This window comes from Triturus cristatus, chromosome 1_1 (genome assembly GCF_964204655.1).
Source record: "Triturus cristatus chromosome 1_1, aTriCri1.1, whole genome shotgun sequence".
Taxonomy (NCBI): Eukaryota; Metazoa; Chordata; class Amphibia; order Caudata; family Salamandridae; genus Triturus; species Triturus cristatus.
The window spans coordinates 1,199,446,998-1,199,466,030 of record NC_140579.1 but is presented as its reverse complement, the minus strand read 5'-3'; the positions used below and the strand labels follow the sequence as shown (position 1 = coordinate 1,199,466,030).

General features: G+C 46.5%; 1 protein-coding gene across 3 annotated transcripts in view; it reads right to left on the bottom strand.

The window, feature by feature from the left end:
• The window catches only part of LOC146871825 (ATP-dependent chromatin remodeler CHD8-like), a 3,469,548-nt gene that overhangs the window by 1,881,548 nt on the left and 1,568,967 nt on the right, over nt 1-19,033 (bottom strand). For all 3 annotated transcript variants that reach the window (XM_085651762.1, XM_085651758.1, XM_085651757.1), the window contains one exon: nt 16,741-16,984. In XM_085651762.1, the coding sequence (XP_085507888.1) occupies nt 16,741-16,984 (244 nt within the window). The remainder of the gene's footprint in view (nt 1-16,740; nt 16,985-19,033) is intronic.

Below are 19,033 nucleotides of genomic sequence, written 5' to 3'. Positions count from 1 at the left end.
TGCAGGCGTTTTCAGGAGCGTCGAGGGAAGTCCTTGGGTGCCGGACTCGGGGTCACAGTCGCCGTGGGGTCGTCCTCGTGGTCTTTGTTCACTCCGGCACAGGCCAGGCTTGGCGGGTGCAGAGTGTGATGGGTTCGCGGTTCCGGGATGATGCCAGGGATTAGAAGTAGATTTTGAGTAGAGCCTCTACTCATGGGAGTCCCAGGGGCTTAGAACCAAAAGGTAGCCAGGTCCTCCGGGGTTTGTGAGGTTGCTGGCCACAAGAGATGCCAGGTTATAGCAGGAGCAGGTTCGAGGGTCGACAGACCGGTAGAGCTGGGGCCAAAGCAGTTGGTGTCTTCCTCTTCTCAGCAGCTGCAGGGTAGGTTTTCTTTCTTCTTGCTCTTCTCTGTATTTCGGAATCTGGAATCTGGGGAAGGAAGGTTCAGGGTGCCCCTAAATACTAGATTTAGGGGCGTTACAGGTAGGTGAAGGGCAGGGACCAATGGGTCCCTGTCCAGGGGTGGGTACACCCCATCTTCAAGACGGCGAGAGCCCAGAGATGTGCTTCACCTCGCCTCCCCCACCTGAGGGGTGGAGTTGGCAGGCTGGCACATCCCCTGTCCTTATTTGGGGTTTCCGGCCAAGCTTCCCGCCAGAGTGGGGGGTTGCAGTGGCCTGGGGAAGCTCACAGAGGCGGCATGCCTTTGAAGCTTCCCCCTGCCCATCCTGGGGGAGGAGATCTAGCACCTCGCCCAGGATGTGCATTGTTGCAGGCCCAGGAGAGCAGGGGCTCTCCTACCCAGGGGTCCAGCAACATATCTACTGTGTGGCAGCCTCTCAGACCAGACGTGGATTGTAGGTTAGGTTTCAGGGGGCATCTCTAAGATGCCCTCTGGGGTGCTTGGTACATTAAATCCCACACTGGCATCAGTGTGGGTTTAATGTGCTGAGAAGTTTGATACCAAACTTCAGTCTTCAGTGTTGCCATTATGGTGCTGTGGAGTTCGTGTTTGACGAGCTCTCAGCACCATGTACTCTTAAATGGCAGCACTGCACTTACAGTGTTCAGGAATGGACCTGGGTACTGTATGGGCACAGGGCTCCTGTGCCCACACCACTGGCATAGGGTACCCAGCTAGAGGTGTGGCTGATGTATGCCAGGGCAGTATAGGTGGTGGGCATGGCACACAAGGATGTGTGCCATGTCGACTCTTTGTTTTGTCTTGTACCCAAACACTCAGCCTGCAAGGGCAGTGTATGTGTTAGGGTACAGGGCCTCAAAGGGTGGCACAATGAGTGCTGCGGCCCTTAGAGGTCTTCCCTGGTCACAAGGCCCTGGGTACCTAGGGTACCATTTACCAGGGGCTGACATGTGGCCAGAGATGCCAATTGGGTTTAGGCTTCATGCAGTTTTAGGGAAGGTACACAGGCCCTGGGGACCTGATTGGCAGGAGCCCAGGGCACACTCAAAGTACATCAGCAATTCAGCAAAGAGCAGGGTATACCATGCAAGAAAGATGGCACTTTCTCACACAGCCCCCATTTTTTGCTGCTGAATTGCTGAGGTTCTTTCACTGAGTGTGCCCTGGGCTCCTGCTAATCAGGTACCCAGGGCCTATTTTCCTTCCCTAACATTGCATAAAAGCCTAAACCCAATTGGTATCTCTGGCCACATGTCAGCCCCTGGTAAATGGTACCACAGGTACCCAGGGCACTGTGACCAGAGAAGGCCTCTAAGGGCTACAGCACTTACTGTGCCACCCTTAGAGGTCCTGTACCCTGACACACACACACTGACTTTGCAGGCTTTGTGTCATAGTGCAGAACAAAGTGAAGAATCGATATGGCACACATGCCTGTGTGTCATGCCCACAAACCACTGCCCTGGCATACATCAGTCAACCCTCTAGCTGGGTGCCCTATGCCAGTGGTGAGGGTACAGGTGCATGAGCCCTGTACCCCTACAGTGTCCAAGTCCATTCATGGGCACTGTAAGTGCAGTGCTGCCATTAAGAGTATATGGGGCTGGGAGTTTGTCATTACAAACTCCACAACACCATAATGGCTACACTGAAGACTGGGAAGTTTGGTATCAAACTTCTCAGCACATTAAACACACACGACTGCCAGTGTGGGATTTAATGTAAAATATACAACAGAGGGCATCTTAGAGATGCCCCCTGAAACTAAAACAACTTCTAGTGACCTGACTGAGTGGCTGCTTAGGCTGCCACAACAGACATGTTGCTGGACTCATGGGTCGAGAGCCTGCTGCTCTCGGGGGCCAGAAACAATGCACATCCTAGGACTTAGTGCTAAGCCTCCTCCCCCAGGATGGGCAGGGTTCACAAAGTGGAAGCTTCAAAGGCTTGCCGCCTTTGTGAGCCTCCCAAGACCATTTGCTGCTTTCAGCAACTGGTTCTAACCCTCACTTTGGGCAGGAGAGCCGGCGGGAAAAACAAGTGAGGGTAAGAGGTGTGCTCACCTCTACCAACTCCACCCCTCAGGTGGGGGAGGTGAGGTGAAGCACAACTCTTGAGTCCCCACCATCTTGAGGATGGGGGGACCCAGTCAACCAGGGACAGGCTCCTGCCCCCCTCCCACGGGAGGGTGGCACGATAGTGGGTGTACCCACCTCAGGGAAGGGACCATTTGGTCCCTGCCCTTACCTACCTGTAACGCCCCTAGATCTAGTATTTAGGGGACACTCGGAACCTTGCTTCCAGAGATCCAGACAAGAAACGAGAAGAAAAGAAGAAGGACCGAACAGCAGCTAACAAGAGGAAGACGCCCAACTGACTTGGCCCCAGCCCTACTGGCCTGTCTCCCCCTCGAACCTGCTCCTGCAAAATCCCTGCAGCCAGCAACCTTAAAAACCCTGGAGGACCTGCCTGCTTTCACTTCCAAAGACTGCTTCTCCCGTGAACACCGGATTGGCTCAACTGCAACCTCTGGCAGCAGCCAGAGACTGCGAATCCACCCCACTCTGCACCCGCCGAACCCGGCCCGAGCGGAAAAACACCACGAGGAGGTCACCCCAGCGATCCTGACCCGAGATCCGGTGACCCCTGACCTGCCTCAAGCCTCCAGCCAACGCCTGCAGTCTAAATCCAGAAGGCCCCCCCCTCTGCACCCGACCGCCCCAGTGCCGCTGAGGGTGCACCTTTTGTGCTACTTTGTTGCTCTGACCTTAACCCTAGGAGCTTTGCTCCTACAACCCAGTGGCCTGCTTGCCAGCAGCCACCAACCGGAGGCCCCCTATCCCCAATTGGATAACATTGGGCCTCAACACTCTGCACCCGAACTGGCCACCCTAGTGCCATGAGAGTGCAACAACAGTGCGTCACTGATCCTGGGGGACCCCCGAGTCTATCCCCAGAACCTTAAATCCCACAGTCGATTATTTACCTGTGAACCGTTAATCCGTTTTTCCTCCATAAGATAACATTGACAATTTCCTTTCAAAAAGTTTCTAAGTGTGAAGTTTTGAAATCTGAAAATATTCTTTGAAACTTGCACAAATAACGAAAACGGATTTACTTACCTATTAGCAGAAAATGTCCCGGTGCTGAATCTAGGTATCCAGCACTGATTTCGAAAAGTAACGTAAAAAGTAACTTACCTGTAAATTACTGAAAAAGCCTATTTATTTCAATGCACTGTATTTGCTAAGGGTTGCAACCTACTGCATCCTCTGTAAATCAAACAAAGTACAATTTGGATTAGTTACTTACCTGTAATCCTAGTTCTCTTCCAGGGGTATCCTCATCAAAGTCATAAGCATTAGAATATTCCCGCAAACACTATATTATATGTGCCCCACATATATATATATATATATATATATATATATATATATATATATATATACATATATATCCATATATCCATATATATATATATATATATATATATATATATATATATATATATATATATATTTTCACTCCGTTGGTTCCTGGTCACCGAGCCCTCTCCACGCCGCTTTAAATCCACAAACAGTCCCTCCGGTTTGGAAGAAAATTGGGACGCACTCTCAGCAACTTTGTTTGCGTTTCATTATTCCATTGCTTAATTTCTCGGGATACAGGCATAGATGATCTACGCGTTTCGGTATCGCAGATACCTTGCTCACGATCAACTGTTACTTTGGGTCCGCCCCCTATAAGTTGGCTTGCAGTTACATCATTTCCTGGCGGTTACCCAACCCCCTTTGCATTATGGAGAATGTAGTTTTATGCATTTCCCATATTATATGAATCACATTTTCAAATTAAATTCAATGAATTAGTTGTATTTCAAATTATCAAAATATACAATGTCTCTTTTACAGGAACGAAAGTTCATTTCACTGGATATTTTTTCAGGAAGTAAACGTCATATTCCATATTGTTCCTCCATTTTAGCCCCTCTAATGGGGTATATCATATGACTGTCCATTGTTAATTTCTTTATTATTCCATTGTTTTAGCCCCTCCAATGGGGTATATCATGTGACTGTCCATTGTCAATTTCTTTATTATTTCATCCTTGCTCTTCTGATTGATTAAGGCCGTGCGGTTGCAACCGCACGGCCTTAATCAATCAGAAGAGCTCTACATACATTTATAATTAAAAACAAATGCAAAAAAAATGAAAAAATCCTGTGAATAAATTGAAAAACAAGCAACAAGAAAAACTAGTCATAAATGAACAGGCAACGATTGAGAAAAATTAGGAATTAGATAGAATAAATAAGATCAATCCCCACTGGAGGTGTAACAAAAATCTCACACAAAAAAGCAAGGATGAAATAATAAAGAAATTGACAATGGACAGTCATATGATATACCCCATTAGAGGGGCTAAAATGGAGGAATATGGAATATGACGTTTACTTCCTGAAAAAATATCCAGTGAAATGAACTTTCGTTCCTGTAAAAGAGACATTGTATATTTTGATAATTTGAAATACAACCAATTCATTGAATTTAATTTGAAAATGTGATTCATATAATATGGGAAATGCATAAAACTACATTCTCCATAATGCAAAGGGGGTTGGGTAACCGCCAGGAAATGATGTAACTGCAAGCCAACTTATAGGGGGCGGACCCAAAGTAACAGTTGATCGTGAGCAAGGTATCTGCGATACCGAAACGCGTAGATCTGCTTATGCCTGTATCCCGAGAAATTAAGCAATGGAATAATTAAAAAACGCAAACAAAGTTGATGAGAGTGCGTCCCAATTTTCTTCCAAACCGGAGGGACTGTTTGTGGATATATATATATATATATATATATATTCCCCCGTTATAGTTACTGTAGGCAACTATAACTCACGCGACCGTAATCCTCTGCTGATGCTAATACTGTATTTAGACACTTATTTGCCCATATCTTCTTCCATTAAATTTTAGCTATACATATATTACAAATATTTTTTTTTCATAAAGACACATATGTCATCAGCAGAGGATTACGGTCGCGTGAGTTATAGTTGCCTACAGTAACTATAACGGGGGAATTTCATTGGTTTTTTATCAGTAAAATGTCCAGCTAACTATAACATGTGTGAAACCTATGGTTTTTTCAGTGAATTAGCAAGGTTTTTTAAATGCTATTTCCTAACTATAACGTGTGTGAAACCTATGGTTTTTTCAGTGAATTTGTACGGTTTTTTAAATGCTAAGTTACTTTACGCCATTTGTGGCGTGCGCGCCCACTTAACGCAGTTAGTTCCGTGCACGGTTTTTATCAACTTTAATAAGCCCTGTACATTTGGTGGCCTTCGCCCACCAAAAGCACAGGGGGTGAGGTCAATGTGGATAGTGTTTTTTTTATTTCGATTTTATAATTTCATGTTGCCAAAATTACGTTTTTTTTCTCTATTAATAAGCCCTGCACATTTGGTGGCCTGCGGCCACCAAAAGCACAGGACGTGGGGTAAGTGTGGATAGTGTTTTTTTTATTTTTATTTTTTTACCGTAAGCGTACGGTAAGCTTACGGTAAGCGTACGGTAAGCGTACGGTAAGCGTACCCCGCGAAATCGCCGAAAAAAAAATAAAACCGTTTTTGCTCTTGGGGGATGTTTGGGGACTCCCTCAACATGACTATGTGGGAGGGAGTTGTCAAAACAGCCCTGTAACATGTTTTTGGCCATCATGTTTGATAAACAACACTCAGTGCGAGAGACAAAATGGCGGACGCCGCTTCCTGGTTTCGGCCGATTCGAATGTTTACTAAGATCTAAGAGCCAATCAGAATCGCGCTCGCGCACGCCACCGTAAGCTTACGGTAAGCGTACGGTAAGCGTACGGTAAGCGTACCGTAAGCGGGCTCAGATATATATATTGATTTAAAGGCTATTTTCTCAGAATCTACTGAACAGATTTACACCAAACCTACAAAAGGCACTTCCTTGACCTAGGGACTACCTCTCTGCCAAATTTCTAGTAATTCTGTTCAGCCGTTCGGGCTGTAGCTCGTTCTAAAGGTCCTATGGAAAAATGCATGGGAAAAACGCGTTTTGGGACCCCCCTTTTATCTCAGCCCCCGCTTGACGAATCCCCCCGAGACTTTCAGGGTAGGAGCGGAGCGTAGCGCCCCACCTATTTTGAGAAATTCGCGAGGATTCGTCGACCGGCGCCAAAGTTATTCAAAATAGAATGTTGAGGTTTTCCTATGGAAACGTGGTCCTAACTATAACTACCTACTGGCGACCGCCAGTAGGTAATATATATATATATATATATATATATATATATTTCAAAGATGCCCCGTAATTGAAGATGCACTCACAGTGGATGTGTTCATCACAAACTTTTATTTCCAAACCAGCATTTTTCTTCCCAATCCATCTCGTAGCCTGACGCGTTTCAGAGCACTTGCTCCTTCCTCAAAGGCATGCTGGCAGTTCACGAATGCTTTACACACCCTCTCTTCCCCTCTGCATTTAAATAAGTAATTGTCCTCAGGTGGGTCTCTCTTGCGCTGGTGCTGCATGCTGGGATTCGAAGTATGTGCAGAGTATTTCTCTCCCTTTGGTGGGTTCCGTGATTTCCACCTCAATAGATGTATTTTTAAAACAGTTCTTTTAGCCCTTCAGTGGGCCTCAGGAATAAAATCCGGTTTATATTTCAAGGACATCCACTGTGCTGTCCTTGCGCAATGAAAAGTTCAAAGCCTCACGGAATCACGGAACCCACCATGCTAATCACAAGGGGACCCCAACGCATAATGTTCCCTAGTGTATGTAGGTGTTTTCACTGTATTTTAAGTGTCTTTTAACATAGCACTGGCTCTAGGACTGGTTAGTCAGACTCAGTTACCACCAGTATCCGTCTGAAAAAGTTGAGGGTACAGGATGATTTTGCAACAAGGCTTCTTTCTGCTCTTCTTTTTGTTCTTTCTGCACGTTATCCTTCTTCCTGCACTTTTCTTCGTCTTTGAGGACTTCTGTTGCTTCTTTCTGCACTTCTTTTGTTTCTTTCTGTGCATTTTTTCTTCTTTCTTCACATGTTCTATCTCTGTAGGCATAGTTAGAAATTAGCATTTAAAAAACCTTTGAAATTCACAGAAAAAACCATAGGTTTTAGGCACGTTATAGTTCGGAATTAGCATTTAAAAAACCTCAGAAATTCACTGAAAAAACCATAGGTTTCAGGGGTGTTATAGTTAGCTGGACTTTTCACTTGTACAAAACCATTGAAATTCCCCCGTTATAGTTAGTTCAGCTAACTATAACTCGCGCGCCCGCAATGCACTGCTGATGACGTCACATATTACATCACTCATGACATGGTCAATGACATCACTCATGACATCTCAAATTACATCACTGATGACATCACTGATGACATCATCCTTGTGATAGAGTGGCAGACCTCCTCTCACCCTAAGATAACCTTTGATACACACATTCAAAAATAGAGACTAAACTTTTCAAAACAATGGACATACCAATACCAGTTACAACAACCTCTTCAGTAATTCTAAGATCCACATACACATCCACTCATTCACTAACAGTCCTATACAGTCACTCATACATTTATTCACTCATCATATGTACTCATACACCTATACATCCTGTTACACAATGCCACTCATCCATAGAGTTACTCACACACATAGTCACTCATGCTAATAAAGAATCAAACATACATTTACTTGCATATACAGTTATACACACACCACCACACTTACTTCTACGGAAACTTACACATACTTAGTTTTTTAAACAATCACTTATAGAAACACATACTTATTCATACAGGAACTCTTTCAATCTCTCACTCTCACATATACTCACATATATACACCAATAGTCACATATACTAGTTTAAAACATATGTAGTTACTCATAAAGACACTATTGAGACAGTCATTCACTCACTAACACACCCATACACACACTCATCCACCCATACAGTCCTGCACACATGCTGTGTTCAACACATACAAACAGTGAGTCACTCATTCATGCACCTATGCACTACGTAATACCCCCCACCGAACCATGCAGACACTCAGACTGATACTCAAAAAAACAACTAATAACCTATATAGACACCCATGTAGCTACTCACCAACCCATGCAGCCACTTATACACAAAGTGAGAGACTGATAGATATTTACATATTTAAACATTACTCACTAAGCCATGTATTCACTATGATACACTTAATCAGTCAGTTACACAATCAATTTTTCAAAAACAAATCATCCATTTAGACACTTATATACCCATTTATTCTTCCATCGACCTTGAGATATACATATTCAAAACATATTTAATTTTCAGAAAAACACACATTCACTGGATGATGTCATCAGTGATGTCATCAGTGATGTCATTTGAGATGTCATCAGTGATGTCATGAGTGATGTCACTGACCATGTCATGAGTGATGTAATATGTGACGTCATCAGCAGTGCATTGCGGGCGCGAGAGTTATAGTTAGCTGAACTAACTATAACGGGGGAATTTCAATGGTTTTGTACAAGTGAAAAGTCCAGCTAACTATAACACCCCTGAAACCTATGGTTTTTTCAGTGATATATATATATATATATATATATATATATATATATAAAAACAAGCAATTGCAGCCTACTAAACACCAGAGCTGAATCATGCCATAAGGATTCTCTACCATACATGAAAAAACATGCATTAGAAAAAGGAGAAAACAATAGCAAAACTTGTTTTAGAAACTGTTTTAATGCTCAGCACACAGTAGAAATCCTCATAAACCACTGAAAGCATAGGAAGCTCCCAGGCTGCATTGCAAACACCCAGTCTAAAAAGACTGAAAAGCTAACTTGTAGCTGCATAGCAATAAACTGACACCGTGCCTTTAAGGCACACCTGACCCCCAACTTCCCATCATGCCTCAGGGGTGACAGTTAGGTCAGTTGTTATTTGCGGAGACTGAAAAAGCCATGGCACAAAGAGATAACATCTTCATAAGAAAACTATCCTCTGCCCGGGGAGGCGGGAGGGTTGCTTATGACTTTGATGAGGATACCCCTGGAAGAGAACTAGGATTACAGGTAAGTAACTAATCCTTCTCTTCCAGGGGATCCTCATCAATAGTCATAAGCATTAGAATAGAATAGCGAGCCTCACCTCATTTCCCTGCGGGCAAAGGGAAAAAAGACAGAAAACCTGCTCAGTAGGCTTAGAAAGAAAAAAACTAAGCTACCCAAATAGATTCCTCAAGGAGGCTTGGCCTACTTGAGCATCAGCCCTGGAATCAGATTCTAGACAGTAGTGCCTCGTAAAGGTATGAACCGATTTCCAGGTTGCAGCCTTGCAAATCTCTGACATCGGGACGTCATGCAAGAAGGTAACAGTGGCCGCTTTCCCTCTAGTGGAATGCGCCTTAGGCGGCACCGGTAAGGGCCTTTTCGCCAGTTGGTAAGCTAAGGAAATGCAGGACACAATCCATCTGAAGATGGATCTCTTAGCGGCTGGGAAGCCTGTCCTCATGGCGCCATAATTGACAAATAACTGATCTGTCTTCCTGATGCCCTGTATACTTTCTAAGTAGAACTTAAGTACCCTCTTGAGGTCCAAGGAATGAAGCGACCGCTCAGCTGGGGTCGCTGGATTTGGAAAAAAAGAAGGAAGGGAAATGGACTAATTAATATGAAAATCAGACACTACCTTAGGGAGAAAAGATGGATGTGCCCGTAAGACCACTTTGTTATGGTGAAAAACAGTGTAAGGCTCCTTAGTACAGAGAGCCTGGATCTCGCTTACTCTGCGTGCCGATGTAATGGCTACCAGAAAAGCAGCCTTCCAAGACAAATGTTGCAAGGAAGCTCTATGGATTGGTTCAAAGGGCGGGCCCATCAATTCTGATAACACCAAGTTCAACTCCCACGGAGGAGAAGGGTTTCGAACAGGGGGATACACCTTCTTTAACCCCTGTAAGAAGTCCTTGACCAACTGCATTTGGAAAAAGGAGGGCTGACTAGGATATCTCCTGTATGCTGTAATGGCAGATAAATGGACCCTGATAGAAGCATACTTTAACCCTGCTCTTGCTAAGTACAGAAGGTAAGGAAGAATGACATCCTCCTGCCCCTTCGTAGGATCAAGGTGATGCTCTCGACTCCAAAGAAAAAACCTCTTCCACTTGAACGCATACGACGCTCTCGTGGAGGGCCTTTTTGCTTCCTTCAATATATGCATACAATCGGGAGGCAGATTCAAATGTCCGTACTGCAGGACCTCAGGAGCCATGCTGCCAAGTTCAGTGAGGGAAGGTTGGGATGCAGAATCCTCCCGCCCATCTTGGTCAGCAGGTCCGGCCTGCAAGGCAGTCTCCTGTGTGGAAGTACCGACAGATGAAGAAGGTCCAGGTACGACCACTGCCGTGGCCAGTCTGGAGCAATCAGAAGCATCGTCATGCTGGATCTGAGAAGCTTGGACACCACCTTGGGGGATCAGGGGCAGAGGAGGAAAGGCGTAAGCATATGTCCCTGACCAGTCCATCAAAAGCGCATTCCCCCTTGTCCCTGGACGGTGGAATCTGGACGCGAAGGCGTGGCTTTTTGTGTTTTCGTCGTCTGCGAAGAGATCTATCTCCGGACGACCCCAACGATGGAAAAGGTCCACCACCACCTCGTCGTGCAGCACCCAGTCTGGCTGATCTTCGAAGTGCCTGCTGAGTGCGTCTGCCTTGATATTGAGCTCTCCTGGAAGGTGCACTGCCACTACCGAGAGGTTCCGGGCGAGAAGCCAGTGCCAGATCGCCTGAGACTCCAGAGAGAGAGGACGTGACCGAGTTCCGCCCTGTTTGTTCAGGTAGAACATGGTCGTTGTGTTGTCGGTCTGGACCAGGACCGAATCGGACTCGATTGCCGGTAGGAAAGCTTTGAGAGCAAGGTGGACTGCTCGGAGCTCCAGCATATTGATGTGGTAGGTCTGTTCTTTCCCCGACCACTGCCCTTGTATCTGAAGGCACCCCATGTGTGCCCCCCAGCCTTGTAGAGATGCGTCTGTCACCACCGATTGCACTGGAAGTGGCTGGTGAAAAGGGACTCCCACCATCAGATTCCGCTGCTGAGTCCACCATGTGAGGGAGGATCTCGCCGCCTAGGAGAGACATATCCGATCTTCCCAGCGACCTGTTGACTGATCCCACTGGTCCTCCAGAGTTTGTTGCAAAGGCCGCATCCGCAGCCGTGCGTTGGGGATAAGAAAGATGCAGGACGCCATGGATCCCAGCAGGGATGCCACCTGTCGGACTGACGGTTTCTGTACCTGGAGCAGGAGTCCGCACTTACGTTTCATTGAGGACAGTCTCTCCTCCGAAGGATACGCTCTTCCCACGCTTGTGTCCAGAACGGAGCCATGGTAGTGAATGGTTTGGGTGGGCTGCTGCACTGACTTCTCCATGTTGACATGAAGGCCGAGATCGTGCAACTGTTGCAGGCAGATCTGGAAGTCTTGCCTCACCCGCTGCTGGGATGGACCTTTCAGCAGCCAGTCGTCTAAGTATGGGTAGACGAAGAGTCCTTTTCTGTGCAGACAGGCTGCCATGCATTTGGTGAAGACTCGTGGAGCCGACTTGAGTCCAAAGGGCAGGACCTTGTATTGGTAATGCTGGCGGCCCACCACAAACCGCAGGTACTTGCGATGATGCTTTGCAATGGAAATGTGGAAGTACGCATCTTGGAGGTCCACCGAACACATACAATCCCCTACTTGTAGATGTGGACATATTTGATGAAGTCCCAACATGCGAAACTTCTCCTTGACGATGACCTTGTTCAGAAGACGAAGGTCCAGGAACGGCCGAAATTTGTGCTCCTGACCTTTTTTGGGGACCAGAAAGTACCGTGAGTACACTCCCTTTCCAATTTGAGAAGGTGGAACCTTTTCGATAGCCTGCTTTTGAAGAAGGGCCCTCTCCTCCTTCCGAAGCAGCTGTAACTGGTGAGGACGGGACTGTGTTGGTGGTATTTCCTTTGGAAGCGCACGGAAACGAAGCGCATATCCATTGCGCAGTATATTCAGCACCCAGCGATCTTTTGTGATGCTGTCCCACTCTGCCAGATGTTGTGAAGCACTTCCTCCCACTGGAGTGGGCGGCGGAGGAAGCCACTGCTCATGCCTTCCCTCCTCTCGCCGTGGTAGAGGACTGCTGTTGGTGTCCCCCTCTACCTCTCTTGGACTTTCCTCCTCTATACTGCGACTTTCCTTGGGCCTTATTCTGGGACCACTGAGGGGTTTGAATCCTCTGTGGATGCCCCTTGCGCTGGTTGGGTCTGTAGCGGCGTCTGAACTCTCTTTTTCTCCAACCCAACTGCCTTGAGGGTGTCCAACTCGGTCTTCATGCGACCCATCTCTTCATCCGCATGCGTGCCGAAGAGTGAAGAGCCAGAGAATGGAAGATTCAAGATTCTCTGCTGCGCATCAGGTTTCAGTCCTGTTAGTCGCAACCAGGACGACCTCCTGGAGCATACTCCATGCGCGCAAGAATGCGCTGCTAGCACCGCTCCATCCGCCGCAGTGCTAATCGACTGATTCGCCACCAGTGATCCCTCAGTGACTATTTACTCGAAATCCTTCTGGTCTTCCGTTGGGAGCTTGGATCTGAACTGCTCCAAAGAGTCCCAGAGAGCTCTGTCGTACCGGCCGAGCAGCGCAGCCGCACTGGAGACCTTAAGGAAGGCAGCCGCCGACGTGCAGGCTTTGCGACCCCACGAGTCCTGAGCTTTGCTCTCTTTATCTGGTGGGACAGAAGAAGAGGACGATACAGCGTGAGTCTTCCTTGCCGCTGCTACTATGACCGAGTCTGCAGGAGGGTCCATCTTAAAGACCGGGTCAGAGGTAGCCGGCTTATATTTCTTAAGGATGCGAGCCGGTACCACCTTGATGGTTGCCGGGGTTAAGAAGGTGTCCATGACAGGTTCCAGGATCCCAGGAACCAATGGGAGCAGCGGCCGAGACGCAGTCTTCTGATGCAAAGTCTCGAAAATCACCGACGTTGTGACTGACATCTCAATGTTGAGCTTCGGAGCCCCCCTCTGCAGAACCTCATGGTAGGTGTTGATATCGTCTATGGGAGAGACCCTAGACACTGGGCTGTCCAATAGCATGGGGGAGTAATCCCTCTTAGAGGATCGGGTGGAGGAAGTCGAGGAAGTAGATGGTGTTCTTCTACCTCGTCGATGATCACGGGCCCGTGATCTGACTGCACGATCTTCTCGCCTGGGGGAGCGTGATATATGGCGCTGTGTCTCAGGTGACCTCTCGCGTGCTTGCCTGGGAGGGCTCACTCTGTCCACTTCGTCCACCAATCTTTGAAGTGAGGATCTATGCGCCAGACTGGCATACTCTTGCATCCTTCTTGTAGCCCCTGAGTCCTGCCAGTGACATACGGGCAGAAGCCATCTGGGCGACAGTGGAACCGCAGCAGTAGTCTTGCGTTGTCTTGAAGGAGACCTGCGGACATGGCTAGCCACTTCCCTCCGTATAGCCGACCTTGGAGAGGCTCTGGATGAGTGAGGGGAGGAATGGCGCGAAGCTGACTCCGTCACTAGGACCACCGATCCATCCCCAGACCTCACTGAGACCGGTTTCGACGTTGAGCGTGCTCTGGACGTCGATCTGTGCTTCTGTCTTCGTGCTTGGAGGGCCTCTCGTGTGCTCGACGTCGAACGCCGTATCGACGGCGACCTGTGCCGAGAAGAATGATGCCTCGACGTCGAACGGCGATGTGAAGCCGACGACGGAGGGACCCTCTCACTCGACGCCGAACGTCGTCTAGACTACGGCGGTGCTGCGTCCAATCTCGACGTTGACGGTCTGCGCGACGACGGCTGAGGGGTATTTCTCGCCCTCGAAGCCGAACGCCGTCGAGACGACGACGGAGACCTCATCCTCGACGCCGATTGTTGCCTGGTTGACGACGGCGGAGGAGTCTTCGCTCTCGACGTCAATCGCTGGTGGAACTGCGACGACGGAAGTGAGCCTGCCCTCGACGACGGAGGGGTGACACTCCTCGACGCCGATCGACGTCGAGTCGCCGTCGGCGGAGGGTCTCTGCTCCTCGACGCCGATCGTCGCCGGGTTGACAACGGCAGAGGGTCTCTGCTCCTCGACGTCGATCGTCGCCGGGTTGACGACGACAGAGGAGTCTCGTCTCTCGACGCCGATCGCCGCCTGGTTGACAATGGCGGACGAGTCTTCGACGTAGACGTACCTTTTCTCGACGGCGAGCCTGCCGTCGAAGGTCTTTTCTTGGAAATATGACCCACCTGAAGATCTTATGTCAGCGCCGAGCCCGACGCTGAAGCAGAAGGACGCGAGGACTTGCTTCTAGAAGGCGTTCTAGACCTCTTGGAGCCCTTCTTCACTGGAGATCTTCCCCTAGATGGTTTACCTGCAAGGCCATACAGGCGAATCCTTTCCCTGTCCTTCAAAGTTCTTCTGGACAGGTTCTGGCAGTGAGGGCAGGTCGTAGGATCATGGTCCTCCGGTAGACAAAGGATACAGACCCTATGAGAATCAGTCTTGGCCTTCTTTTTGCCACAAGAAGGGCAAGGGTCAAAAAGAGATGGCATTTTAAGATATTAAAAAATGCCCAAACCTGTCAAAAAAGACAGCCTCTTACGTTAACTGATGTAAAACGTCGAAGTAAGGAATAAAAGTTGTGAAAAGTGAAAATATTTTCTGACAAAAATCAGAAAAGAGTGGAGCTGTGTTGCCAGGATCCTTCCTGAAGGAGCCAGAAAGAACAACTGACCTAACTGTCACCCCTAAGGCATGATGGGAAGTTGGGGGTCAGGTGTGCCTTAAAGGCACGGTGTCCGTTTATTGCTATGCAGCTACAAGTTAGCTTTTCAGTCTTTTTAGACTGGGTGTTTGCAATGCAGCCTGGGAGCTTCCTATGCTTTCAGTGGTTTATGAGGATTTCTACTGTGTGCTGAGCATTAAAACAGTTTCTAAAACAAGTTTAGCTATTGTTTTCTCCTTTTTCTAATGCATGTTTTTTCATGTATGGTAGAGAATCCTTATGGCATGATTCAGCTCTGGTGTTTAGTAGGCTGCAAATGCTTGTTTTTATATATATAAATATATATATGGATATATATGTGGGACACATATAATATAGTGTTTGCTGGAATATTCTAATGCTCATGACTATTGATGAGGATCCCCTGGAAGAGAACTATTGCATTTTCAAACTGTTCTAGGTTCAGCAACTTATTACTGAAAAGTATTTCATGCTTACCTGTGCCAGGCTTGCTTGGTTCTAAAAATAAACAGTATATTTTTTATACAAAAACAATTGGCCAAGAGTTCAGTTCTTGAGTGTGTGAATTCATTTGCTGACTGAGTGTGTACATCAAATGCTGAGCACTGTCCTCTGATACTGCCTTACTGCTTGACCACTCTACCACAAATAGAGAGTAAGGTTCTATCTAACTTTAACCTCTGCCTACCACTGGGGTCAACTGACTCTATAAACACTATACCTCATTTTGGTGTCATATATATAGAGCCAGTTTCCTACAGGTGCTATTTACTTTTACCTCTGCCTACCTTTGGGGTTCCACTGGACTCTGTGCACACTATATCTCATTTTGGTATGGCATATACAAAGCAAGCTTCCTACAGGGAATGATCTTGAGTCCTCAGCATGCGGTAGAGCTACCATACCATGCATCCATGCTGGGAAACCCAAAATGGGATTGCATAAAAACCAGAGCACAGAGCAAAGCCCAGGGTGAAAGAGAGGAACTGAAGCCTGGAATAATGGCACAACCCTTCCAGAGAAAAGTTAAGAAGTCTGGAAAATCAACTTCTGTATAACCACAAGCTCAGGCCCCCTCTCCTCAGGCAGAAGAACCGGTCAGTTCAAACTGAGCCCCAGGAACTTGGGCCTTACATGGCTGAGCTCCTAGGCCCAGAGGCACCCTCTAGTGAAAAACTATGCCAAGGACAGAGGCACAGTCCTACTCTAGAAAATATTAGAAATAGCAAATTCAAAGAATGGTTACACGGTAGGGAGAAGCAGTTCAGAAGCAAAGAAAAATGAACAAGAGGAAGGGAGGAATGAAATAAAAATAACATTCTTTATAAGTTCTGGAAAACACCATCCATGTGATTATTTTATTAAGCAAAAAAAGAGAAAACAATGAACCACAGATTAACATTTTTGAAAATATTGGAACACACTGAAACCCTCCAACAGAGTTCACAACAAGTAGAAACCTAAAACAGGAATGTCTATGTCTACACATGCCTCACCTTGGAGTCCTTACAGTACATCTCATATTGCTGGATCATCTGCCGACTGGCCAGGCTTCCATGGTAGACAATGGTATTCAAGTTAGTCCAAGTGGCAAATTCACGCTCCCAGTTTGTGATGGTGGAAAGTGGGGCGATGACCAGGAAGGGTCCACGCAGGCCAACGCTGTACACCTCCTCAAGAAAAGTGATGGACTGGATGGTCTTCCCCAAACCCATCTCATCTGCCAAGATGCAGTTCTGTCTGAGAGGGGTTTGAAGATTTCAGGGAAAGAGGTAAAGAGCAATATACAGCAAGGAGAGAATGCGTAAAAATGGTGGTGAAGTAAGTATTATAAAAAGAACGAACATCTGAGCATAGCAAAATAGTTACTCTACGCACTTGCATTAATATGGCTTGTACATATTTTAAATATCTCACTGCTTCTGTTTTGCCTACATTCTAAAACGAAAAATTATGTATTCACACTGAAGCTTGCCTTGAGTATTCTAAGACACTAGACATATGAACTGAATAAAAGGGGGGAAAAAAGAAAAATCACATTTAGAATGGATAATAAAGGAACAAGTTGCCAAGCCATGTGTATTTCCAATTACCATTCTATTTCCGTGGACACAGATTTTCCTTTAGGACTCTTCTAACCACTTTAGCGCAGTTGTGTAGACTTGCTACCTTCCCAGAGAATATATTGTCACTTCCTCTGCGCAGCAAGCCCCCTTTACCTCAAACCCATTGCTGTCACTAGTATACAGAAGTATAATTAATCTTACAATCCCATGTTAAAAGCCTAGGACAGAAGAGTCCTATGCAGGTTGAGGAAAGACAATTTCATACGAGACTAAGAATAACCAAAGACTATGCAAACTAATTTCACCCAATGCATGATGATTAAAGGTTATCTAGCTATAACAAAATGTGGCATTCAGTCCTCACATGATTGCATTAATGTTAAATCCTCCACAAGATTCTGCAGCCCTAGATTACAGTGAATTATAGAATGTTCCTACCCCTAAAAACACCCATGCTCTCACTGGAGCACAGTAATGCAATAGTACTTTCACGCTTCTTGCTAGTCATACAGTACAAAAATGGGGTGACATCCTGGCCTCTTACCATCTCTAGGAGAGATTTTGATTCACTGCCCTCATTATACTTCTATATTTTGCATAAAGATTGTAAGGATAAAAGTCATGGCCTGGGTTGGAAAATGCGTGTATAGTCCCAGTGAATTCAACAACCTGCAAGTCCGACAGGAGGTACTACATGATTTTGGTGAGACACTGTGCAACTAAGGCAAAGCTCCACCAGTCATGGGATGTATCCAAAGTAAGAGCCACCACTCCTACTACTCCACCACACCATGGTTCATGAGCACATGTATTTGTACCTGAACCCTGCTGAGGAGGTCTCATTCCAAAACTGGTGTGCCCTTTTTTCAGGTACTCTAGCAGTCATTGGAAGCTTGAAAGTATTCTAGGGTGCACACTAAATTGGACAGTCAAGTTTTTCCTTTTAAGCACTTGACTCTCAGGGTAGTGAAAGCAACCATGCACATAGGGCACATACATGGTATGCATGTAAACCATGTATACCACACATCCTATGTCTAAGTCCCACACATGAAGAAGGCAGGGATCTTAGTTATGGGAACTGAACAGACCTCTAGTGTGGAAAGAGACAACAGAGGTAGCCATAGACTATTCTTGCTGCCTCCACATCTAGGCACTGCATAGCCTAGGTAGCTACTCTAGCTACAAAAGGGGTACACCACTGGCTGATCCTATTCCATTCCAGTAGAGCATAAGCCTCCCACTGACAAAAATCAAAATGATACGCAGCACCTCCAGTGAGTCAATCTCACTGGAATAAAAACACCTGCCCACAAAAGTGCACATGGGCAGGGAGGAGCAGCTCACAAAGTGTGACTTGAGTTTTCAGCCCAACATTTTTGAGTAAACTACTATTACTTCCTAACAGCTGTGGTACATACCATCCCTTCAGTATGTAGAATGCGGGTTGCACAGCATATGTGTGCAAAACGGGTGGGACCATATGCAGGATAAAAAGTCCATTTGGATACAGAGTCTGCACAAAACGATGACTTAGCTGCAGGTTGGCTGTGTGTATTATGCCTTTGACAGCCTGTAAGGATCAAGTTACGTATCCTGTAAGCACCTATTCATAGTGTGTAGTGCTGCAGATTCACATGCTATGCATACTCCTGCCATCTAGTGTTGAACCTGCCTCTGACAGTTGTTTGTCTCGAGGAGGAAGTTTTATGTTTGTTGTCAT